The sequence below is a fragment of the Tiliqua scincoides genome, chromosome 1 (genome assembly GCF_035046505.1).
Source record: "Tiliqua scincoides isolate rTilSci1 chromosome 1, rTilSci1.hap2, whole genome shotgun sequence".
Taxonomy (NCBI): Eukaryota; Metazoa; Chordata; class Lepidosauria; order Squamata; family Scincidae; genus Tiliqua; species Tiliqua scincoides.
Window position 1 is genome coordinate 19026655 of NC_089821.1, and position 25543 is coordinate 19052197.

Sequence of the window (25543 nt, forward strand, 5' to 3'; positions counted from 1 at the left end):
TACAAAGTCAAGCAATTACATTAAGAGAAAAAAAAAAATCACACTTTTCAAGAGGTGAGAGAGAAAAAAAAATAGAAGCTGTTAGTTTTACTGTTTTAATTCTTGTAATTGTGGTCTTTTTGTGTTGCGCATTTTTATGGGATTTTTGTAAGTCGTCCTGGGAACACAGTTAAAAGTGTAGTACAGAAATTAAAATAGTGGCCTTCAGACTTTTTCAGAACTGCACCACAAAATTCGCTAAGTTGGAATGATATACTGTATATCCATCTTTCAGCTGAAGTCTCTTGGTGACCAAATGTAAAAAAGAACAAACTCTGTTCAGACTTTGTTAAACCATGGATGCTGCACACGATAGGAGCACACTCTTACAAACCTGCTTCCAACAACCACGAGTACAGTCTGTCAGCAGTGGCAAATGCTATACACTCAGGGAGAGATCTTTGCCATAATAAGGAACACTGGGCAACATCTGTCACTAAAGACAAAGCATACTTGTGCTCACAAGGATGGGGGGGCTTCTGGAGAATGTTCTTAATCTGGGGACACTGCCCAGATGTTTTAATAATGTTTGAGTAGGGTTTAGTCTCTTATACTTCATGGTTTTGTGGAGGGGGAATATTGGCAGGTGCAACTTGTAATGCAGGAGTGAAAAAGTTACAACTCCCTGGATTCCCTCTTTTACACAACTGTAAAAGGCGGAAATTTTTCTCCTCGGAACTGCTCGCTTCTCCCAGTCCTTCACTTTAACAAAAACTACATGCAACACTCTAAGCAGCACTTAAAAAGCACTTTGTCCTGACTCTCCCAACACTCCATTTTAGTGGATGTCCCCTGGTTCTGGTGTTGTGTGAGAGGGAAATGAGCAACCCCCTATCCGTTCTGTGGAACTCTGTGGAACTCCTTACCGCAGGATGTGGTGACAGCATCTAGCCTAGATGTCTTTAAAAGGGGATTGGACAAGTTTCTGGAGGAAAAAACCATTACAGGTTACAAGCCATGATGTGTATGTGCAACCTCCTGATTTTAGAAATGAGCAATGCCAGATGCAAGGGAGGACACCAGGATACAAGTCTCTTGTTATCTGGTGTGCTCCCTGGGGCATTTGGTGGGCAGCTGTGAGATAGAGGAAGCTGGACTAGATGGGCCTATGGCCTGATCCAGTGGGCCTGTTCTTGTGTTCTATCCATCCCATGCATGATTTTAAGAGCAACTAGGCCAGATGCCCATCACCACATCCTGTGCCAAAGAGTTCCACAGCCTACAATCTATTCTATTATTCTATCAACACATCCTGTGGCAAGGAGTTCCATAGCCTAGAATCTTACTATATTATTCTATCACCACACCCTGTGGCAAGACATTCCACAGACTAATCACATGCTGGGTAAAGAAACATTTTCTTTTGTCTGTCCTGACTCTCCAGATGCTCAATTTTAGTGGCCATTCTCGTGTTGTGTGAATTGGAAAAGAAAATTCTTCTATCCACTCTATCCATTCCATGTATAATTTTAAGGGCATCTAGCCCAGATACCATCACCATATCCTGTGGAAAAGAGTTCCACAGCCTCAAATCCTATCACTACATCCCATGGCAAAGAGTTTCACAGACTAATGCAGTCATTTTCAAACACTTTGCCGTGGCAAACTGGTGTGCCATGAGTGGTTCATAGGTGTGCCAAAGGAATTTGGGAGAAGATCATTTATTAATAGGGCCAATGGGGGATGTGAGCCCCCCCACTGGTAGCATGGTGTGCCTTGTCAATTGTCAAAAACTGGATGGTGTGCCTTGACAATGTACCATGAAATGAAAAAGGTTGAAAATCACTGGACTAATGACATGCTGCATAAAGAAACATGTTCTTTTGTCTATCCTGACTCTCCCAACACTCCATTTTACTGGCTGACCACTAGCAGCTGGTGTTGAGTGAGAGGGAGATAAAACCCTCCCTCTATCCATCCCCTGCGTAACTTTAAGGGTAACTAGGTCAGATGCCATCACTACTTCCTGTGGCAAGGAGTTCCACAGACTCATGACATGCTGGGTACAGAAACATGTTCTTTGGTCTGTCCTGCCTCTCCCAACACTCCATGTTGGCGGATGACCCCTGGTTGCGGTGTTGTATGAGAAGCAGAAAAAAGCATCCCTCGTATCCATCCCCTGCATAACTTTAAGGGCATCTAGGTCAGATGCCATCACTACTTCCAGTGACAAGGAGTTCCACAGACTCATGACATGCTGGGTACAGAAACATGTTCTTTTGTCTATCCTGACTCTCCCAACACTCCATGGTAGCGGCTGGTGTTGAGTGAGAGGGAGATAAAACCCTCCCCTGCGTATGCCCTCAGCACACCCAGTGGCAAGGAGTTCCACAGACCAATGGCACGCTGGGTAAAGAAGCATTGTCTCCGGTCTGTCCTAACCCCACTGCTGGGGGGGCAGGCGCGCGCATACCAGAGCTTTGCGACCGTTGACGGCGCCAGCGGTCGGCCAGAGCCAGGTGTGCGGCTCCTCACCTGGACGCGCCTCCCCCCGGCCCAGCCCAGCCCAGCCCCCCACTCACCATGTAGAGCGTGAAGGGGAAGCCGAGCAGGAAGAGCCACAGGTAGAGGTGCAGCGCGTTGACGCCGGCGCCCTGGTGCGGGTCCTGGTACCAGCCGCCGCTCAGAGCCGCCCACACGCCCTGGCGCAGGATCTGCAGCACCTGGGAGCCCATGGCGGCCTCGGCCGCTCGCCTATCCGCTGCCTCCTCCGCAGCCCGAGCCTCGCGACAGCCACAGGAGCCGCCACCCCCTCCTCCGCCTTCTCCTCCGCCCCCCCGCCAGCAGCGCCGCCGCCATCTTACGCCCGGGCTGCCCGCCCGCCCAGGGACCGGCAGCCCGCCCAGGGACCGGCAGCCCTTGCGGCGGCGGCGGCGGCGCGCTCCTGCTCCAGCGGCGCGGAGACAAGGAGCGGCTCCGGCCCAGGAGCGGCAGGCGGCGCTGCTCACGCTCGCCCCCCGGCGGGCTGGAAGGGAAGGGCGGCAGGCGCCCAGAGCTCGAAGAAGAGCGGCTGTGGGGAGTCCTGTTTGTCTGGAGCCTGCAGGGTCCGAGATGCGAGGCAGAGCCCTGGCAGGGAGGCCCGGCTCCTGCTTGAGCTTGTGGCCTCTCTGGCTGAGGAGACCTGGGCTCCCAGCTGGCCCCTGGCAGCCTGCTGGGCAGGTAGACCTGGGCTCTCGCCTGGGCATGGAGGCCTGTCCACCTGCTGGGTAGACCTGCCCTGCCCTCTGCAACTGCTTCTTCCAGGCAGGTAGAGCTGGGCCTCTGTGCCAGAGTGCTGGGTAGGTAGACCTGGGCTCCCACCCAGGCTTGGAGCCCAGGTCTCCCCGGCAGGGAGATCTGGGCTCCTTCTCTGAATCGCCCTCTGGAGCAGCCTCCTCCAGGCAGGTAGACCTGGGCCTCAGTGCCAGAGTGCTGGGTGGGTAGACCTGGGCTTCCACCCAGGCTTGGAGCCTAGGTCTCCCCAGCAGCAGCCTCGCCCTCTGGAGCAGCCTCCTCCAGGCAGGTAGACCTGGCCTCCCAGCTGAACTTTGGCCTCCGTGGCTTTGCTGGGCAGGTAGACCTCTGCTTCCATTCCAACTCTGCCCTCTGGAGCTGCCTCTTCCAGGCAAGCAGACCTGGGCTCCTGGTTGAACTGGCCTCCACAGCTGAGGTTTGCTGAGCAGGTAAACCTGGGTTCCTGCCCAGATCTACCTGCTGAGTAGACCTGGGCACCTATTCTAACTCAGCACCACCCAGTGGGCATTCCCCTGATGCCCGACTTTAGGGCTGCTGCACCTTTCACAAATGTGTAGAAAATGAAATTTCAGCAGGTACAGATTGTCATTTCACTGATGGCAAGCTGCACCTGCTGAAATTCCCGCCTCTAAGCATTCATTAAAGGTCCAGCAGCCCTAAATTTGAAAGGTTGGCCATCCCTGATCTAAAATGTATGCAACACCACATAACTCCTCTCATGCATCCCTTTGGATGCCTTCCCCCTTCTCTTCAAAAGGACAATATGTTTCTGCAGCAAATAGATTCCTTTTGGGAGTTGGACTCCAGTTCTTGGGTTGGGAATGGATGGGAGTGTGTTGCTTTTATACTGCAAGGAAAGAGGGTCTGTGACAGGATGGGCTACAAAGACCACACCTGCCTTCTATTATTCTTCCTACCTTGTAGACATGCCAGCCAGGACAATGGGACTGCCCCTCCCCACACCAATTCATTCCATTTCCCACTGGTTCCAAGGTGGGGCAGCCTTTACTTCCTCCTGGTTGTATCTCACCTCTACCAGTAGGAATCCTGGTGGACAGGCAGGGGCCATCAACAAGAACCACATCCAGGGGAGGGTTTCTCTTCTCCCTGAGCAGGCAACTTCTAACTGGGATCATCTCTGAGCTGCTGCCACATTGTTTGGATTTTATTTTGTCAGTAAAATTTTCCTTTCTTTTCTGGGAGGGAAGCACATTTCCTTGCATGGCTCTTCCCCTTCCAGGGCCAGCCATTTGTACTTCTACCAAAAAGGAAGCACCCTTTCAGAGACAGGACATGTGGTCATTAGAGGCAGGTGGGGCAGAGCACACCTTTAAAAAAAGGTACCCCCTCAAAAAAATGGACTCGACAAATTGAGTCCGGAGGTGTTCTGATTGTGGCCTCGCTGACCTTCTGAAGGCCTTAGAAAGGTACTTCTGGGTTAGCGATAAACCAGAAGCATCTTTCCAATGCCTTTTGGAGGACTTAGAAGGCCTTCTGAGGACTGGAGGGACCATGTGTGGGGGAAGGGACCACACAGAGGGGTCACATCCAGAGGTGACATCACTTCTGGCTCACTGGGCACCCTGAATTCATGTGCCTCACATCCCTGTACCCTTTCCCTGCCCTGGCTTGGCTTCCCCTCCCTCCAACCTGGCATAGAGCTGGTGGTACCAAAGCTGGGAAGCACTGCCATTTGCCCCAAATCTTCTCTCACCTCCTGCTCCATGCCAGGATGGAGGCAAAGCAGCTGCTCATTCACAGGGACCTCTTCTTCACAGATTGGCAGGATCTCATAAAGTGTCACTTCTGGAGAATTCCACTTCCACATTGCTTTTCATGAGGAGGGCAGGAAGAATAAAGAAAAATGGCTATTAAGAATATTTGTATACCACTTCTTCCACAAAAGTAGTTCACAACATGGTTTACATGGCAAAATAAATAAAATTGTTTCCCATTTTCAAAGGCCTCAGTCTAAAGAGAGAGAGAGCGAGAGACACAAAAACAGACATCAGTAACCTTAACAGGAAAAGGCACAGTCCTGGAGTGAAAAAGGGACAGTTGCTCTTCCCATGCCACTTTAAAATGGTGCTTTCTTGCCTGGTTAGCAGGGTCTTATGCTCTCTGGCATTAACCTTTGGTCAAAAGATACATATATCTAGTGCCCCAATGAGAATAGGGCAGTTCTATAATATCAGGCAACCAAGCCACTGCTCCTCTTTGGTGGGCTCCAAATTTCACATCTGTTCCCTCCTCAGAGCTCTCACCTCCTAAGATGGTCTCAAGCAATCTCCCCTCTAAACATGAACATATAGACCCATTGTATAACAATATTTAGGGAGACAGACCAGGGACAGACTGCACTTGCTCCTGGTGTGGAAGGGATTGTCACTCCCGAATCGGCCTTTTCAGCCACACTAGACGCTGTTCCAGAACCACCATTCAGTGCGTGATACCATAGTCTTTCGAGACTGAAGGTTGCCAACAATGATAACAATATTTATAGATGATATACTGCCATTGTTGCATGCTACATTGCCAACTCCTAGTGGCTGTAGTTTTATGATCCAGGACTAGTATTTTCTTTATTTGATATATTTATATACTCCATCACTTCACAAAGTAGTTAACTAAAAACTGGCATGCCAATGGCTTGTGTGATTTAAAATGCTTCCAGGCAAGGGGGGGGGGGTATTCAGTCAAGAACTGCACCACAAGAAGCGTTGGAAATGGGATTCTGTTTTTCCCATGGCTGCAGATTTTCCCCTGGTCACTTCCCTCTCCCCATTGCACTGAAGGTGTTCTTGTTACATTCTACAAATCAAGCAGCACTCAAGACATTCCCTACTCCCAATCTGGATCAGAAGACAAGTTCACATCTGTCTAAAACTCTGGAGAACTGCTACCAATCAGTATCCACACCAATTGGCACATTGTCTGACTCAGTACAGTATAAAGGAGCTTCTTGTGCTTATTTACATTTGTAAACCCCTTCAGAGGCTCATAGAAATGTGCATACATTGTTTTGTGGCAATCCTTACAACAACCATTCCAGAGAGGTCAGGATGATTATGCTGCATATTGCAGCTGAGGTTGAGTGGCAGCAGCTTGTCTGAAGCCATCTCCTGAGCTCCTGGTAGAGGCAACATCTGAACTGGAAAGGAACTTCTTGATGATTCATAGCTCTGTCACTTCCCCATTTGGCTACATCCAACTTAGCATTTTTAAACTGTTGCTGTTGGGATTTATTTGAAGAGGTAGAGATGGGTGGTGCATGTTGTCTGTTTTTTATTTCCTATTACTGTCTTTTTTCCAATTTATGTAAGTCTGCTATTTTTCCAAGTTAAAAAACGCTGTTTCTTTCCTCCCAGCCTCTTTGTCATCCCATCAGCTCTTTTTTTCACCACTGGCTCCCTTATTCCACCACCTCTCATCAACTCCACACATTATTTTGGGAAGCGGCAGCTCTTTCTCCTTCCCACACCCCTTGGCTTTTCAAAAGGGTAGAGACTGGGATTGGAGAATGGAGTGGGGGGGAGCTATAGAGACTCTGCTCTCTAGGTCATTTTCATCTCTATTGCTTTTAACTGTCCCCCCCTTCTTCCATTCTGGTCTCTGCTTTCTGAAAAGGCAGGAAGGAAAGAGTGCTGGCCAGAAAGAAGAGCAGTGCTCTGTCTCCACAAGACATAGGGGAGCTCTTCTCCAGTGTGCTCCAGCACCAATACATCCCTGTAGCCAAAATCAATGAATGGCTGGTACAGTGGATTGCCATCTTTACTGTGGGCCAGATCTGGTCCCCGAGTGCCTCTGCAATTGCTGCCTCCTAGAGAGAAGACCCTGTGACCTGTATTATATTGCCAGTAGCATGAGGTGACCAGATACAGTGGAGGACACAGTGCCTCCACCTTTAACCATTGCATGGAAGAGGAAATTTTGGCAGGTGCAGCTCAGCATGAAAGGGTATAAAAAGCTGCACCTGAAAAATTCCCTCTTCTATGCAATGGTTAAAGATATAGGCACTGTGTCCTGTGTTTTATCTGGTCACCCTGCAAGGGCTAGAAAAGACTACACAACAAATTATCCCCAAGTGTATTTTACCTCTAGATCAGGGGTGGGCAAACCCCAGCCCAGGAACCATTTGTGGCCCTCAGGGGTCCCCTAATTTAACCCACAGGGAACTCCCAATCTCCAATGAACCTCTAGCCTGTTGGAGTCTGTGCTGGCCCACAACTTCTGGTTGCAACCACAAGAAGCAAACTGTGGGCCGAGTTAGAGCAAGGCCTTTTAGCGTCTCCATGTGTTTTTTTGCTTTGCCCTGGGCATTATTTTACCCCCCCCCCCCACATTGCCTCTAAACAGCAACATGTCTCCATGTGGCTTGGTCTGTATGTTTTCACTGGGTAAGAGGTGTGTGGCAAACAGTTCATAGTTCTCATGTGGTTCTACATGTCTGTATTTTAGTTCTCGTGATTATAAGTAAGTTCAGTAAAATTCATTCAAATAAGTTTTATCTCTAATATATTCATTTATTTAAATTTATGTAAATTTATGTAAATTTATTCACATTTGAAATGCAAATTTTCCCCCAGCCCCCAACGCAGTATCAGAGAGATGATGTGACCTTTCTGCCAAAATGTTTGCCCACCTCTGCTCTAGTTGAGTGTTAATTGTAAGCCATTTGGGCAACCAATCTTGGCTAAAAAGATTCAATTTCCTAGCTCCCTGAAGTCTTCCAGACTTGCCCCTGAAAGAAGCACTACACCAGTGTTTCTTAACCTTTTTCTTTCACCATACCACTTCACATGGTTCACCTGTTTGAAGTTCCACTGGGAGTAACTGTAGATGACATCCTTATCGGTTACTTCTGGGTTGGGAGGCCAGATGTGACATGACAAACACCAGTAAGAGGCTCAGAGTGGACAGGGGGGCTTTTTCAAGTGCAGAAAAGCATGCTTTGGAGCCTCTTACCACTTGTTGTGTCCCATTCCTGGTCTTTGCCAGGTGGTAGGTTTTCAGGGGTTCTGCAAGTGCCAGACACAACCTTGAGTACCACTGGTGGTACCCATACCACTGATTGAGAAACACTGCACTACACAACAATCTCTGCGCAGGAATAGCTCATACAGCAGTGATTTTTTGGGGAAAGGGGCATGATCCAGCAAGTAATGTATTTTTCACATATTTATCTCCAACCTTCTCTTTGGGGGTAGTGAATTTCTGAATCAGCAGGCACCATCCAGCATTAAGATCACCCAGATACTACCAATTATCTATTTAATGCCTCATTTGCTTTTCTTTCAGTCACTAGTGTTCACTGGAGAGGATGAACTTTTTACAGAGTGAACTTTTAGCGGTGGTTTGCTTGATGGCCTTTACCATCAAGATTGGTTCAGGGAATTCTCTTCTCCAGATCCTGTCAGATTTTTCTGTGGCTTTTGATGATATTGAACATGAAGTATTGGTGAAATGACGCTAGAACCTGGACAGTGTCAGTAGGACCGCTCTTGGTGGGCATCATGGAAAAAAGGAGGGCTAGAGTGCAGAACAGAGGCTGCCCCTAGTGGTTAGCAATAGCCCTTTCTTCCTTGCTCTTCACTATGCCCTTCCTTCTGTTCAGACTGGGATTTACTAGGGAAAGGATATTTCACTGTCACCACGAAGGCCAAGGACCCTCCCCCCCAAAGGGGGTGATCTTGGGCAGCTTCCCTCCATGGCAGAGAGCTCCAAACTCTAAGTGGTTACTTTCTTCTAGGAATTAAAGTACAGTAGAATATGAAGGTGAAAGAGACAAGGCAAATCTGCTGTCTCTCAAATGAATTTGGACCAGGCAGTTAGCTCCATTAAAATATATATAAGACGTTTTTAAAAGAGCTGAAAGAACAAAACAATAGAAGAAGGCTGGGGGCCACAAAGGGCTCAAAGAAAAGCACTTACCAAAACCAAACAGGTATATTCTAATAATAATAATAATAATAAACTTTATTTTTATCCCGCCCTTCTCCCCAAAGGGACCCAGGGCGGCTTACAACATATTAAAAAAAACAGATTAAAACATAATTTAACAGATAAAAACATATTAAAAACACATTAAGAGAAACCATAAAAACAGTAATCAGATAAAAGTCAGAATAAAAAGAGCATAAAACAGCAGTTCAAGGAGGAATCACGCCTGTAAAAAACTAAAAGATGTATAAAAGATGTTTAAAAGGCCATAGAGTCAGAAGGCTTGTGTAAACAACAGGGTCTTCAGGCCTCGCCGAAAGGTCTCGAGGGAGGGAGCCATTCTCAAGTCAAGGGGAAGGGAGTTCCATAACATTGGTGCCACTACTGAGAAGGCCCTATTTCTTGCCGCCGCCCCACGTACCTCTTTAGGTGGTGGCACATGTAAAAAGGCCTTCTCTGATGACCTGAGAGGATGAGCTGGATTGTACAGTAGTAGGCGATCTCTAAGATCTTCTTCTAAAGAAGAATTGGTTAGCAAAGCATTGGCCTAGAGCAGGGGTGCCCAAACCCTGGCCCTGGGGCCACTTGCAGCCCTCAGGGGCTCCCAATCTGGGACACAGGGAGCCCCCAGTCTCCAATGAGCTTCAGGCCCTCCAGAGACTTGCTGGAGCCCATGCTGGTCAGACAAGCTGCTCTCAGCGTGAGGGTGACTGTTCAACCACTTGCGTGAGCTGTGAAAAAAGAGCTCCCTCTACTGCTTGCTGTTTCATATCTGTGATGCTGCAGCAGCAGAAGTGAAGGAAAGGTCAGCCTTGCTTTGTGCAAGGCCTTTTATAGGCCTTGAGCTTCTGCAAGACCTTCATTCAATATGCCGATGACACCCAGCTCTATCTCTCCTTTTCTCCAGACTCCAGGGTGGCAGTTGAGGGCCTGGAGCGCTGACTGGAGGCAGTGAGGATCTGGTTGGGGGCTAACAAGCTGAAATTAAATCTGGATAAGACAGAGGCTCTCCTGGTTCAGAAATCCTCGATGCAGGTGCTGGAGTGTCGGCTTGCGCTGAATGGGGTTGCACTCCCCCTGAAGGAGCAGGTCTGCAGCTTGGGGGTCCACCTGGACTCGCAGCTGCTCCTGGATTCCCAGGAGGCGGCTGTGGCTAGGGGGGGCCTTCGCTCAGCTTTGGCTGGTGCGCCAGCTGCGGCCGTACTTGGATCGTGCAGACCTGGCCACGGTGATCCATGCCTCAGTGACATCGAGGTTAGATTACTGTAACGCGCTCTATGTGGGGCTGCCCTTGAAGACGGTTCAGAAACTGCAACTAATGCAGAATGTGGCGGCCCGTGTGGTTACTGGAGGTAGGCGGTTCGACCCTGTCAGTCCGCTTCTCCAGCGGCTGCATTGGCTGCCCATTCGTTTCCAGGCCCAATTCAAGGTGCTGGTTTTGACCTTTAAAGCCCTATACTGCTCTGGGCCAGGGTATCTTGGAGATCGCCTACTCCCGTACAATCTTGCTCATCCTCTTAGGTCATCAGAGAAGGCCTTTTTACAAGTGCCACCGCCTAGGGAGGTACGTGGGGTGGCAGGAAATAGGGGCTTCTCAGTAGTGGCACCAATGCTATGGAACTCCCTTCCCCTTGACTTAAGAATGGCTCCCTCTCTTGAGACCTTACGGTGAGGCCTGAAGACCTTTCTGTTTAAACAAGCCTTCTGAGTTCTTGGCCTTTTTAACATCTTTTTAACATCTTTTATTATTTTTTACAGGCCTGATTCTTTTATGATTTGCTGCTGCTCTATGCTCTTTTTACCTATTTTTTATCTGACTGCTGTTTTTATGAAATGTGTTAATATGTTTTTATTTGTTTTAAATTATGTTTTTTAATCTGTTGTAAGCCGTCTTGAGTCCCTTTGGGGAGAAAGGCAGGGTAAAAATAAAGTTGTTATTATTATTATTCATTCATATAAGTTCTATCACTAATAAATTTATGTAAATTTATTCTAATTTTAAATGTAAATTAATTCTTTTTTTCCTGGCCCCCGACATAGTGTCAGAGAGATGATGTGGCCCTTCTGCCAAAATGTTTGGACACCCCTGGCTTAGAGAGACTAAAAGGCAGACACCAAACCAAATATTCCCCAGACACACTGACTGAACACTGTCTATATCTCTAGATTACTCACGTTTCCGACATTTGCTCCACACATGATATAACAAGGTGAGCCTGTAGTTCTCTAGGGGTGAATGGGGGAACATGCAAATGACCAGTGGCGTCGCTAGGGAAGTGCGGGCCGCACCAGGTGACGCGCACAGGGGGGTGACACACTAAAATCCCGGTGGTTAGGAGTAACCCTGTCATATACCATTGGATGCGGAATTTCGAGCGGAATGCAAAAAACCAGAGTGAAATATCTCCTTTCTATCAAAAGTTATGGCCAAAAAACAGGAGAACAAAAAATGCATGGAGCCCTATGAAAAGTTAAAGTGAGCCTTATTGCGCATTTACTCGTGAGTAAGCAAACTTGCCTTAGTCCATCGAAAAGGGCAGGCTGAGAGGAATCCAACGAAACCAGAATGGTCCTGATCCAATGAATGCAGCTCCCAAAAACACCTGAGAAGGAAGTACCTCCTTCCAAGCAGATGAATGTATTGAGCCTAAGGAAAGCAAAACTAAACCTCACGTTGTGTTTACTCACAAGTAAGCAAACGTGCCTTGGCTGGTGCGGAAGATCAGGTGAAGGAGAGTGCAAGGCTACCAGAATGGTGCTGATCCTGTGCACCTGCAGCTAAACAAGTGCTCCAGAAGGCAGTCCCCCCCCCCCCACTAAAAAGGATCAAAACAGGCTTCAGCTGATAATGTGAACCTTTTTGAGACTTGCAAAGCCAGGTGGATCCTGACAGTGATCTGGTTTAAACAGAAGTTCTTAAATTGAACTGGGTACTGGGTAGGGCTGAAAACCTTACTGGTTTTGGAGGGGAGTGTTATTGCAGGCAGGCTACAGAGGAAATTCACTTGGTGGAACAGGGCTGGCTTCTGCTTATTTAATTATTTGTTTTACTTAATTATTTATACTTATTTATTTTAATTTGCCTGATGATGTCACTTCCAGCATGATATCACTTCTGGTGGGTCTTGGACAAATTGTCATTCTAAAAAGTGGGTCCCAGTGCTAAAAGTTTGAGAACTGCTGCAATAAGGTGTTAGTAAGTTGACACCCTTGGGGGGGGTGTGACACCACTAGTGACCAAAATCACTAAAATCATAATTTGGAAGAATAATACCATCATGTTATATATCAATCAATGCATAATTTCATGCAGAATGGGTTCTATCTTTGTTCTATCAAAAGGTACAGCCAAAGGAGGCAGAGTGAAGGTACATCACCACACCCACCACCTGGAGTGTTGCCCTGCCCACTGCATGGGGGGGGTGATGCACTGGCATCCTGCACCGGGTGATGCGAACCCTAGTGACACCACTGCAAATGACCTTATAAATCTGCATCATCTTATAAAACTTAGGGTTAATGATGTCATAGGCCCAGCCAATTGGATGGTTTACGATCACTTGGGAACTCCTGCCCACCCTTTGACCTGGTCAGCTGCATTGGGATGCCAGTCCTAGCAGGAAGACTGGTTAGGAGCTTTTGTTTTGAGGCTATAGTAAGGCTATGAAGACAGGTATTCCACAAAATGGTTTGTCTGCTGTGCCTTGTGGCCTCCCTACAATAACACTGAAGTCTTAGGGAAACATCCCATGGATACCGGCTGCTACTCTAGGACAGGGGTTTGCAAACTTTCAACTTTAGGAATCATGGACCTTCAACAATTGTGTAGGAGGGAGAATTTCAGCAGGTGCAGCTTACCATCTATGAGGTTGCCCTTAATCCCTGTTGGAGGAATTTGTTTAGGCTTCAATCTGATATATGCTTACCTGGGAGTAAGTTCCATTGAACATATTGTGACTTACTTCACATGTGGAAGACTGCACTGTAAAAGAGGGAAATGAATGGAGGGAGAGATTGGTACTCCAGCATTTGTAATTGGAAATTGTAGCATTTTGGGGGATGAATTAGTAGGGACCCGATTCTAGGAATATCTTTTGTAAACCAATATACAGCAGTCCAACGGCATTATTTCCTGTGCCTTTCCATTGACAATGTACTGGCATTTAGGAAGAATGGGGGGGGGGATTTACAGGAAGTTTTTCAGCCTGACTAGTGGAGGCAGTGTTGTATCTCATGTGTGGCAAGTGGGGACATCGCCCTGGGCACCACTTGGAGGGGAACCTGGGCAGACCTTACCCATGTTCTACTGATGGTGCATTTCCTCACCACAGCCAATGGTGCATTTTTGCACCAGTTTCAGGGGACCTCCAAAATGAGGTAAATGAACACTGTTTTTCATTTTTTGGGGGGGTGCTTAGCACCTGCAGATTTTTGCATAAATTTGCTTGGTGGGGCAGGGCTGGCTTCCCACCCCTTGATCTCCACTTCTCTGTTTGGACAGTGTTGCAATTTCAGTGTTTGCCTTGGTCACCATTTCTCCTAGGCACACCACTGAGTGGAGAACAATCTGGACTCACTCCTAAGCTCTACATTCTATTTGCATAAATCTCAGAGAATCTGCTTCTAAAACTATAAGTAGATGATACAGGACTTGTAGCACTCAACACACTCTAGGAGGTGGATTCAACAAGAAGGGAAACTACCAAGATTATATATATTTCATTTATGATGGAGGAGTGTGGAGGTAAGGGCCTTCTGCATGACACTGCTTCCCCACACACACACACGTAATGAGCAGCTTGATCCCTGAAGAAACTGGAATGGCCCTTTCGGTCTTTCAAAATATTCTTATCCTTCCCAGCAATGGATGATTCATCCTGTATTTCTTCTGCATGAACTGTTGGGGGTGTGTGTGAGGAGCAGACTGACACTGGCCTTTAATGGAGACAGGGAATCTATTCAATTTAAAACTTCAGCAGAGAGGATAGGACCTCATTTCAGAAGGCCAAATGCATGAATCATACTGTACTCTATTTTAGAGAGGGTTTAGTTACAAAGGTATAGATAATTTCAAATAGAATAAGGAAAGGGGAGAATAGATTGAAAATATAAAATATCTAGGATGGCAACTTTTTCAAAATGACACATTTCCCACTGTCATGGAAGAAAGGCCCATAGCCAGGGAGAGACCAGGGACAGACTGTACTTGCTCCCAGTGTGGAAGGGATTGTCACTCCCGAATCAGCCTTTTCAGCCACGCTAGACGCTGTTCCAGAACCACTATTCAGAGCGCGATACCATAGTCTCTCGAGACTGAAGGTTGCCAACAACAACAGGGAAGTTCAGACTGCTTAATGCATTATAACTGTGTGGTACGTGGTGCTCTGTTGTTGCTGAAATATAATTTGTCTAAATTGTATCATGATGTCTAGATTTAGGCAGCATGTTCAAAAGTCAGCTACTTGGGGGTAAGAAGAGCTTATGCTCCTTCAGTTTTTAGTCTTCTCAAACTGCTTTTACTTGACCTGGAATATTTGCCAACCCTTTAAAAAAAATCTTAATTCTGGTACTTGAATGGGACCTGAAGCAGAAAAAATATTCTGGAATGGCAGAGCTGATAACAGGAACTGGTAGCTCAGAGACCTGAAGTGGAGCCAAATGTATTTTTAGCAGGTCCAGTGATAGAATCCGGCATTAAAACTTTGTATTTGAGACAAGGCCATGAAAACTAGTCATTTATGTAAATGTTTAATGAAAGCAAATGTTTATGCTATGTTATGGGTGTTTATAGCTAAATTAGTTATTAGTTTCCATGTTTAAGAAATAGGGGGAAATGTTATGTTTAGCATGCTTATATGTTTGGAACAAAGAAAGCATTTTTGGCCTGCAAACAGCAGACAGGCTGTAAATTAGTCTCAAGGAATGTTTCTTGGTAAACTATCAAGAACATCAGATAAAGTGGTAAGTGTGGGTAGGATTGCAGCCTAGGATTATTAACAATTTTCTGCTTGATGATGACACTTCCTGTTCTGACATCACTTATGGTGGGTCCCAACAGATTCTCATTCTAAAAAGTGGGTCCTGATGCTAAATGTGTGAGAACCACTGCTCTAGGCTGAAAAGCAGTCTTGAGGAGATGGCTGCAGCCAAAACTCCTGGGCAGCTTGAGACCTCATCAAAACTGGTGGTTTATTAGTGAAATATTAGTTACATAGCCCAAGGGAATTTGCTGAGTGGGGAATTTAGGGCCTCAACCTTTCTGATTTCAATACCTTGAATATGGACCACCTTTTGTTACAAGAAGCTTAGAGCAGCATGTGTTTGTTTTGCAAAATATTTATATACAGTGAAGCCACAAATAAAATTGCAGCTATAATCATCAAAACAATATGAACTTATAACATCCAAAGCAATTATTGTAGCTGTCACTTTAAAACAGTAAAGGGTTTGAAAAAAGGCATCTAAGTTGCCACTGTTGGAAATGGAATCTACATTAATATTTGGTCTGATCCAGTAAGGAAATTCTTATTACAGCAGCAATTTTGTTCCATGTTTATTTTTCTTACGTGGCCTCCTAAGTATAGCCATTATTGCTATGTGGCCCATGCAAAGTGGTACGATGACTTGTGATAATGCTTATGAAAATGATTCTTGCATTTTCTTTCCAAAAGGAATGCAAACAAAACTTACAAGAAAATCCTGCTTGTGAAATTTGCCAGAGGCTTCTGGCTTGCATTTGCTTCAGGGTTAAGGGAGACTGTATTTTCCAGGTCAATAAATCCACTCGTGTATTTCATGACCAACTGTGGAACTTCCAGCATTATACATATTTAATTTCTTGTCTTCAGTCAGGGCTCGTTAAAGGCTGTTTGTTTGTTTTTTTTTTGCCACCCTTGACTGTGTGAAGCAAAGCCACCCATCTCCATGCAAACTCAGTGTGCCCTCCAAAGTATGCCCTTGTCTTGGCTGGCCCACAGCACACATCTTTGCGCAGTGAGCTATCAGACCCTGTCTAGCCTGAGTGTTGTTGAGGCTCCAGTTGTGATTTTAAACAGACCATTGCCTGGTAATAAGTTCCCTTCCAGCTGAAGAAGTCCTTCACAGCAATGCAAACCCTTGCCATGGAAAGACCTGTGTGTCTGTTTCACATGCCTGTCCTCCAGTTCTACCCTGCTGTGGTCAAAAAGATATTTCTTGCTTGTGTGAGTGGCACAGGGGACTTGAACTCTGGGTGCTGGGATTCCAAGCAGTTCTTTGCTTTCATCCCTTTGCTGCTTATACCGCACTAGCTCTTGCAGGGGGTGAGGATGCTGTGGCATCCTTGTTTTGTACTTGTAATGTCCTTGGGACAACTCCCCATAGTTGGCAGTGGTGACTATTGCTGTGTTGCTCATTCTTAGCGGCTGGTGATGAATGTCACCCAGCAGTACATGCTCATTGGCCTTCTACTTGCCTCTGCCCTCCTCAGTTGACCATGGCAGCACTTCTCTGGCTGCCAGTACTGGGGATGGATGGATGTGTTGATTGGCTTCTTGGATGTCAGACCAATGTCACACCGATCTCAGGATGCTGCTCCATGGATGATGGGCTGGGTTGGGTTTCCATGGGCAGAAGCGGAGCTGGGAGGGATGCAGTGGCCAAGTACCATCACTGCCCTGAATGGCTCTGATGCCAAGAGGGAGGGGTGCTTACACAGCACATTGAGGAGCATGCCGTACTGACCCTCTGCCCCCCTCTAGGTCTGCTTCTGTCCATGGGTGCTGGGGGTGTAACAAGGAAGGGTTGCATGAATAGAGTGGCTGTTGTGCTAGCATTGTGCACCAGTGGTGTGGCATTCAAATAGGATTGGGCTACAAAAACCATTTGGTTGATGAAAAAAGTGCTTTTGATTGATTGATTGATTTTGCCATTTCTGCCCAACATTGTCTATATGCAACAGGGATCAAATGTGTACACCTGTGGGCTGGGCAGAAATGGGTTAATGGGACAGCTGATTTTTAAATTTTAATTATCTGTAGAACAAATCTTTACAAAAATTCTGGGTGGCAGATGCATCTTAGAGATCCTACGAGCTCTCCTACACGCACAGGAATACCTCTTCTAAGGTATCACTGCCATCACATGTGCATGTCCATCATCTAGAAATGTTTTCTTCAGAAATACACAAATCCATGCTGAAAATTCTTGTCTAGATTTCTTTAATCAGGTGACAGATAGCCCTAAACATCAACAGAATTAAGTTTATTCTTAGTGGCTCCACTCCAAATCAACTTGGAGCCCAGTTCTATGCATGTCTACTCAGAAATAAGTCCTACTAAAGTCAATGCAGATTTCTCCCAGGTACATGTGGATAGGATTGCAGCTTTGGAAAAAGATGGAATACAGAGTTGGATTGCCGTATTCTATATATAATCTGTGCAAAAGGCTTTAACTACGAGCAATATCTGTGGATCTCAAATTGCAATTCACTCAACGAAAAATTATTTTCAGAGTACTAAACAGCACAACACCATTATACAAAGGAGTTGATTAAAACATTATTGGCCTTATAATTTACCCGGAGCATCACTTAAGCACATGATGTGGCATTGTACAATGGTATAGGACCCAATCCTATCCAAGTTTCAAGGCTGAAGCAGGCATGTCAACGGGGCATGCACTGCATCCTGTGGTGGTGGGGGACAGCCATGGAGCCTCCATCTGTAATGTTCAGGCCTGGTCTAGTCTTGTAGGTATTCAATTTCAGGAATTCAGCTCAAGTTATTAATTTGTATGGTTTTTTTATGCGCGGCATTCATCGCCATCAAATGCACTCTGTTTCAGGAGGAAAGCTTTCCACATCTCAGCTTGCTTTATTAAACAGCACATCTTTTGCCACAGAATGAGTAACAATACCTGATATTGAGGTCAGGAGGAGGGCAGGCGGTCTGGTGTAGAGGGTTGAGCCTCCATTTGCCTGAAGATAACATCTGAAGGTCGCCAGTTCGAGGCTACGGGCACCGTGTGACCTTGAAGCAGCTGACAAGCTGAGCCGAGCTATTCCATCTGCTCTGAGCGTGGGAGGATGGAGGCCAGAATGTGCAACCAGATCAAGAAAGAAACATCTGAATGTTGTGGTTTCTTGAAAGATAGAAACCTTCTTTCAAATTGTAAAAATCCCTATGGGGATTTAAATTACCTGCCTATGTAAACCGCCTTGAATAAGGTCTAAGGAGAAATCTGAGGGCCAAGAAAGGTGGTATAGAAATACCTGTATTATTATTATTATTATTATTATTATTATTATTATTATTATTATTATTATTATTATTATTATTATTATTATATTGACTAACAATACAATCCTGCCTATAAGAGCCCATGAGTGGGGATGCAGGAGTAATTTGTACCTGGGCCCAGAGTTGAAAAGGGGACCCAGGAGCCAAAGAAGGGGGTCCAGAAATTTCCTGGAATCTTACATTTTCCGATCTCACCTTGACTTGCTGCCCATGTTGGATGCTGGGGGCACTACTATTGGCATGCCACAAGCCATATTCACCTGGCCAACGGATGCAAACATGACATTCCTCAACATAGTGTCAGGAGGAAACTGGTTTGCTGCAGTAGTTCTTTGGCCTGTGGATCTGCTTACCACGAAGGAGTATACAGAAGCTGCAGAAGTAAGTTTTGATACACAAAGGACACTTTCCATTCTAGTGTGAGCCTAAATATGATGATGCTAATTTTCTGCAATGATTTTCTATTTTTAAAAGATCATAGAGAGACTTTAGAAGTGAGTATGCCAGAGTGTCAGTATGTCAGAATGCCAGGTGCAAGGGAGGGCACCAGGATGCAGGTCTCTTGTTATCTGGTGTGCTCCCTGGGACATTTGGTGGGCCACTGTGAGATACAGGAAGCTGGACTAGATGGGCCTATGGCCTGATCCAGTGGAGCTGTTCTTATGTTCTGAGTATGGTTTTCTATATTATTGTATCTAGCTGCCAATGCCGTATGGGCAGGAAGACCTGGACTCTGCATTGGGAAGTCCAGTAGATCTGGACCCCAAGTCAATTCCGGCTGTTGCCACTGCCCTGTTTCACCCCCAACTTTGGGAAGGGGCCCACAAGAAACTTTGTAACTCTTGATAAAATGCCTCTCAGACATCTTGCTGCCTGTTCAGAGGAAAGCCCCACTGAATTTAAAAGTATTCCCAGTAAGTGAGTATACACACTTCTTCTGAGTACACATGCATAGGATTGTCTAGCTGGGGAGGGGTGTCACTGAACAGGTCAATTTCCCAGGTCAATGCATGTCATGTTGGCAACCTTCAGTCTTGAAAGGCTATGGTATCGCGCTCTGAATAGTGGTTCTGGAACAGCGTCTAGTGTGGCTGAAAAGGCCAATTCGGGAGTGACAATCCCTTCCACACCGGGAGCAAGTGCAGTCTGTCCCTGGTCTGTCTCCCTGGCTATGGGCCTTCCTTCTTTGCCTCTTAGCCTCAGACTGTTGGCCAAGTGTCTCTTCAAACTGGGAAAGGCCATGCTGCACAGCCTGCCTCCAAGCGGGCCGCTCAGAGGCCAGGGTTTCCCACTTGTTGAGGTCCACTCCTAAGGCCTTCAGATCCCTCTTGCAGATGTCCTTGTATCGCAGCTGTGGTCTGCCTGTAGGGCGCTTTCCTTGCACGAGTTCTCCATAGAGGAGATCCTTTGGGATCCGGCCATCATCCATTCTCACAACATGACCAAGCCAACGCAGGCGTCTCTGTTTCAGCAGTGCATACATGCTAGGGATTCCAGCACGTTCCAGGACTGTGTTGTTTGGAACTTTGTCCTGCCAGGTGATGCCGAGAATGCATCGGAGGCAGCGCATGTGGAAAGCGTTCAGTTTCCTCTCCTGTTGTGAGTGAAGAGTCCATGACTCGCTGCAGTACAGAAGTGTACTCAGGACGCAAGCTCTGTAGACCTGGATCTTGGTATGTTCCGTCAGCTTCTTGTTGGACCAGACTCTCTTTGTGAGTCTGGAAAACGTGGTAGCTGCTTTACCGATGCATTTGTTTAGCTCGGTATCGAGAGAAAGAGTGTCGGAGATCGTTGAGCCAAGGCACACAAAGTCATGGACAACCTCCAGTTGAATGCATGTATCAATGCATGTATAATAATAATAATAATAATAATAATAATAACTTTATTTATATCCCGCCCTTCTCCCTAAAGGGACCCAGGGCAGCTAACAACATGTAAAAAAACACATTTAGCAACATAAATTAAGACAAATTGCAGATAAAAACATTAAAAACACATTAACAGAGACCTTAAAAAACAGTAGTCAGATTAAAAGACAGAGTACAAAAGAGCAAGTCACAGAGGAGTCAGGCCTGTAAAAACTACGAAACTATGTATATATGTACTGAATGTGTTTTTGCTATCTTGTGTTTCTGCAGCAGCCCATCTTTGTTGTGGGGAAAAAACAGCCCCTTTTCCCCTAGCCAACCACTAAAAGCCTCAGACTGAAATCCTATGAACACTTTCCTTGGAGTAAGCCCCATTAGCTATAATGGGACTGACTTCTGAGTAGACATGCGTACAATTGGGCTGCAAGGCTGCAATCCTATGCACACTTTCATGGGAGTAAGCACCATTAATTGCAATGGCACTTACTTCTGAGTCTGCCGTCTTGTTGGTCTTCTTGCCAAATATGGACAAGGCGTTGTTGTAAACGGCATTCTTGAAATGTTCCCATCTGTTGGATGCGTTTGCATCGACCGGGCCTGGAAGAGATTCCTCAAGCGCTCGTGCAAATTCCTCCACTTTTCTCTGATTCCGGGTCTTGCTCGTATCAATGCGAGGTCTTCCTTCCTTTTTTGTGTGGTACAGTCGCTTTGTTTGCCGTTTCACTCTGCTGCACACCAGCGAGTGGTCGGTGTCGCAGGCAGCACCCTGATAGCTGCGTGTGATCTTGATGCTGGGAAGGCTGGAGCGTCTGGTGAGAATCAGGCTCCTCAGCATCATCAGATCCTTCCACAAGGACATGAAGGGCACTGTTGTCTTTGATGGCTCCACATCAGACCCCTTTGACATCCGAAGCAGCATGTAGCAGGGCTGTGTTCTTGCACCAACCTTGTTTGGGATCTTCTTCGCTGTCCTGCTGAAGCAGGCCTTTGGAACTACAACAGAAGGCATCTATCTCAGGACCAGATCAGATGGAAAGCTCTTCAACCTCTCCAGGCTGAGAGCAAAGTCCAAAGTCCAGCTGAAATGTCTGCGTGACTTTCTCTTTGCCGACGATGCAGCTATCACTACCCACTCTGCCAAAGATCTCCAGCAGCTCATGGATCGTTTTAGCAAGGCCTGCCAAGATTTTGGACTAACAATCAGCCTGAAGAAAACACAGGTCATGGTTCAGAATGTGGATTCACCTCCCTGCATTACAATCTCTGCACATGAACTGGAGGTTGTCCATGACTTTGTGTACCTTGGCTCAACGATCTCCGACACTCTTTCTCTCGATACCGAGCTAAACAAACGCATCGGTAAAGCAGCTACCACGTTTTCCAGACTCACAAAGAGAGTCTGGTCCAACAAGAAGCTGACGGAACATACCAAGATCCAGGTCTACAGAGCTTGCGTCCTGAGTACACATCTGTACTGCAGCGAGTCATGGACTCTTCACTCACAACAGGAGAGGAAACTGAACGTTTTCCACATGCGCTGCCTCCGATGCATCCTTGGCAAAACCTGGCAGGACAAAGTTCCAAACAACACAGTCCTGGAACGTGCTGGAATCCCTAGCATGTATGCACTGCTGAAACAGAGACGCCTGCGTTGGCTTGGTCATGTTGTGAGAATGGATGATGGCCGGATCCCAAAGGATCTCCTCTATGGAGAACTCGTGCAAGGAAAGCGCCCTACAGGCAGACCACAGCTGCGATACAAGGACATCTGCAAGAGGGATCTGAAGGCCTTAGGAGTGGACCTCAACAAGTGGGAAACCCTGGCCTCTGAGCGGCCCGCTTGGAGGCAGGCTGTGCAGCATGGCCTTTCCCAGTTGAAGAGACACTTGGCCAACAGTCTGAGGCTAAGAGGCAAAGAAGGAAGGCCCATAGCCAGGGAGACAGAACAGGGACAGACTGCACTTGCTCCCGGCGTGGAAGGGATTGTCACTCCCGAATTGGCCTTTTCAGCCACACTAGACGCTGTTCCAGAACCACCTTTCAGAGCGTGATACCATAGTCTTTCGAGACTGAAGGTTGCCAACAACTACTTCTGAGTAGACATGCACAGGATTTTGCTCTCATTCATTCGTCTTGCTTTCCTATCAGGTGCACAGAGGCCGGCAGTATAAAACGGAGCCACCTCATTGGCCAGCCGCGCTGCAGTCCTCAGCCAATGGGAAACAAATAAGCGTTCTTTTGTGCGGGCGGTCCGACCAATCGGAACGCAGAGATGCTCTAGCCCGTGCCATGCGAAGCCGCGTAGGTAATCTCGGGCTTGACGCCTAAATCCCAGCCAGCCAATGGGAATCCGCCGTCGTCGAATGAAAGAGCCAATGGGGTTAGGACGACTCGGAGCGCGTGCGAGACCGTTGAACGAGTGTCAGGGGCGGGGCCAGGGAGCCGGGACTCTTCAATCAGGTAAGGGAGGAACTGTGAAGGACGGCGGCGGCGGCCAATGGGGATGAGGAGGTGCGCGGAGGGGTGGGGCTTGCGGCCCCTCCCCGTGCCGGTCATTCAGGAGCCTTAGGACGCGCGGCAGGCGCTTCAGTCCGTGCCCGAAGAGACGACGTGCCGGGCGATGGGGGGCCGCGGGTTTTTTCCGTGCCCGGCCGAATGAGGCGCAGGCGGCTCCCCCCGCCGCGGGCAGCCCTATGGAGGAGCCGCCTGCTCCGCCGCGCCCATGGAGCCGCCCGCAGCGTGCAGCCCGCGCCGCCGCCCGCCCCCGCTGCCGCCACCGGGGGAGGACGAGGCTGAGGAGGAGGCGGCGGCCGCGGGGGGCTGCGGCCTCTGGACTGCCGTGTTCGAGTACGAGGCATGCGCCGAGGACGAGCTGAGCCTGCGGCCGGGGGACGTGGTGCAGGTGCTCTCGCAGGACTCGCGCGTATCTGGCGACGAGGGCTGGTGGACGGGCCGCCTCGCCCAGCGCGTCGGCATCTTCCCCAGCAACTACGTGAGCAGCGGCGGCGCCCGCAGCGCCCGCCTGCACCACCACCAGCACCACCCCCTGGGCCGGGGGGGCGCCGCCGCCGAGTTCCGGGCCCGCTACCCGCATTCCCCCGCCGTACCGCGTAAGGAGCAGGGGACGGGGGTGGCTGGTGGCAGCCCGCTCTTGTGCGTGTCTGCTCAGGAGCAGGTCCCATCACGGCCAGTGGGGCTGGAGCCCTGGAGCCCACTCCTGTGCATGTCTGCTCAGGAGTCAGTCCCATTGCAGTCAGTGGAACTTACTCCCAGGAAAGTGTGGATGGGATTGCAGCCTCAGAGCCCGATCTTATGCAAGTCTACTCACTAGAGCTAATGGGACTTACTCCCAGGAACTTTTGAATGGGATTGTAGCCTTGGAGCCCAATCCTATGGATGTCTACTCAGAAGTGAGTCCCATCAGAGTCAGTGGGGCTTACTCCCAGGAAAGTGTGGATAGGATTGGGCTGTTGAAGTGCTTGCTCTTGTTAGCATCATGAGTGCTTAGTTACAGCCCAGTCCTATGGGTGTCTACTCAGAAGTAAGTCCTATTGAATTCAACGGGACTGACTCCCAGGAAAGTAGCCTTAGGGGGATCTATTCCCTTAATAGTAATAGAGCTTTTTCAGTGGTGGCACCAAATCTGTCACATTCTCTCCCCCCCCCCCCCAAATTGGGAACAGCTCCTCTTTGGGGGGAGCTTAAGAAGTTTTTTTAAATTTAGGGTAGCTTTTAAATTCTGATGGAGTGGCTGGTGCTTTTTTAAATGAAGCATTATTTTAACTGTTCTCCAATTGAGCTTATTGTATCTTATTGTTTTTTACTGTTTTATTTTTACATTAACATTTTAGCATTTTTTTTATGCATTTGTATTTTGTAAGCCACCTTAAGATCCCTTAAGTGGGGTGAAAAGGTGGGGTATAAATTCCACAAATAAATAAAAAGTCTTCATAGGCTACTCTTGTATCCTCAATGCAAAAAAGGCCGAGGTAGAGGACCTGCCTGTCCCTCCACCCCCACCTGATGATTCGCTTGCTTTATGCTGACAGGGCTCACCTTGAATTCGTTTCTTCCTTTGTGTGGGTCAATGCTTCTTGATGAAGTGAAATTTCATACTACTTTAATACTGTGTACATCTATATGTATATTTTTGCCTAGTGATGGAGGCTGCAAGGACAGGAGGCAGACAGAAGAGAATGAAAGAAGGGGCGTGGCATGGGGGATTGGTTAACATTTATACTGCCAGCTACTGCCTCTTTCTTTAACCATCACATTGGCAGCAGTGGAGAGCTCTGGGAAGCTTTGTAAGCTCTTCTCCCTCCCACCCTTTCCTCTCTGGGTTTCTTGGATAAGCTAATGCCAAGCTGCTTCAGGTCAAATGAATGTTATTCTAATGGCCTTTTCCCTGAATCTGCCTGGTGATGGATTAAAAAGCTGAAAGCCATGCTGGCTGCCTCGTTGATGGTGTGTGTTAATTGTGTTTTTTTTTTACTTGCAATAGCTTACTGCCGTGTTCTCATGATTGAGAAGTTTTATCATGCCACTTTGTGGGTATTGATTAGAGTGCAGAACATAAATGTCATCTCTGGAAGAATGCTCTTTCTCTTACTTTTCCAGCTGCTCATATTTTCTTTGTCTGCCCCTCCCCATCATTTGTGAATTTTCTTATTTTTTGGATCCACAGATCTGATTCAATTCTTATTATTTCCTTACTGATTTTTTGAATAGTTGATTAATAAATTTAACTTTTTCTGAAAGGCTTAAGAAACGTATATCTTAAAAAAAAAACTCAATGCCAGTAATAGTTAGAAGACATAAAGTATATATTTAGGTGAATTTTAAGAGATGCATTTATTCTTATTATGAAGGTGCCAAGATGTTGCAGGTTTATAGACTGCTTTTCATTTTCCCAGGCTGTAATTTCTGATGAAAGTGGTTTAAAATTGCTGGGGATATCCTGTGGTTTGTTTTTTTTAATATGGAAGCTACCCTGAAATACTGAAGAGTGAGAAGCGCATTAATCAAATTCAAAAGATGTATGGAACCATAGTTATCTTCCAGTTTTAACTGAAAGTCAGTTGTAGGGGTTATAGAAGAAGAAACTTCATTGTTCTTATAATGCTAAGTCAGAGCTGAGTCTGTGGAACTCCTTGCCACAGGATGTGGTGATGGCATCTGGCC

At 47.1% G+C, this 25543-nt stretch overlaps 2 protein-coding genes across 6 annotated transcripts in view; one reads left to right on the forward strand and one right to left on the reverse strand.

Moving 5' to 3' along the window:
• Nucleotides 1–2789, reverse strand: part of PCNX1 (pecanex 1) — a 103519-nt gene extending 100730 nt beyond the window's left edge. For all 5 annotated transcript variants that reach the window (XM_066631828.1, XM_066631854.1, XM_066631837.1 and 2 more), the window contains exon 1: nt 2562–2789. In XM_066631828.1, coding sequence (XP_066487925.1) covers nt 2562–2714 — 153 coding nt within the window. In that variant the 5' untranslated portion in view covers nt 2715–2789. The remainder of the gene's footprint in view (nt 1–2561) is intronic.
• A 20295-nt stretch (nt 2790–23084) lies between these two features.
• Nucleotides 23085–25543, forward strand: part of MAP3K9 (mitogen-activated protein kinase kinase kinase 9) — a 41989-nt gene continuing 39530 nt past the window's right edge. The window contains exon 1 of the mRNA XM_066632458.1: nt 23085–23472. Coding sequence (XP_066488555.1) covers nt 23085–23472 — 388 coding nt within the window. The remainder of the gene's footprint in view (nt 23473–25543) is intronic.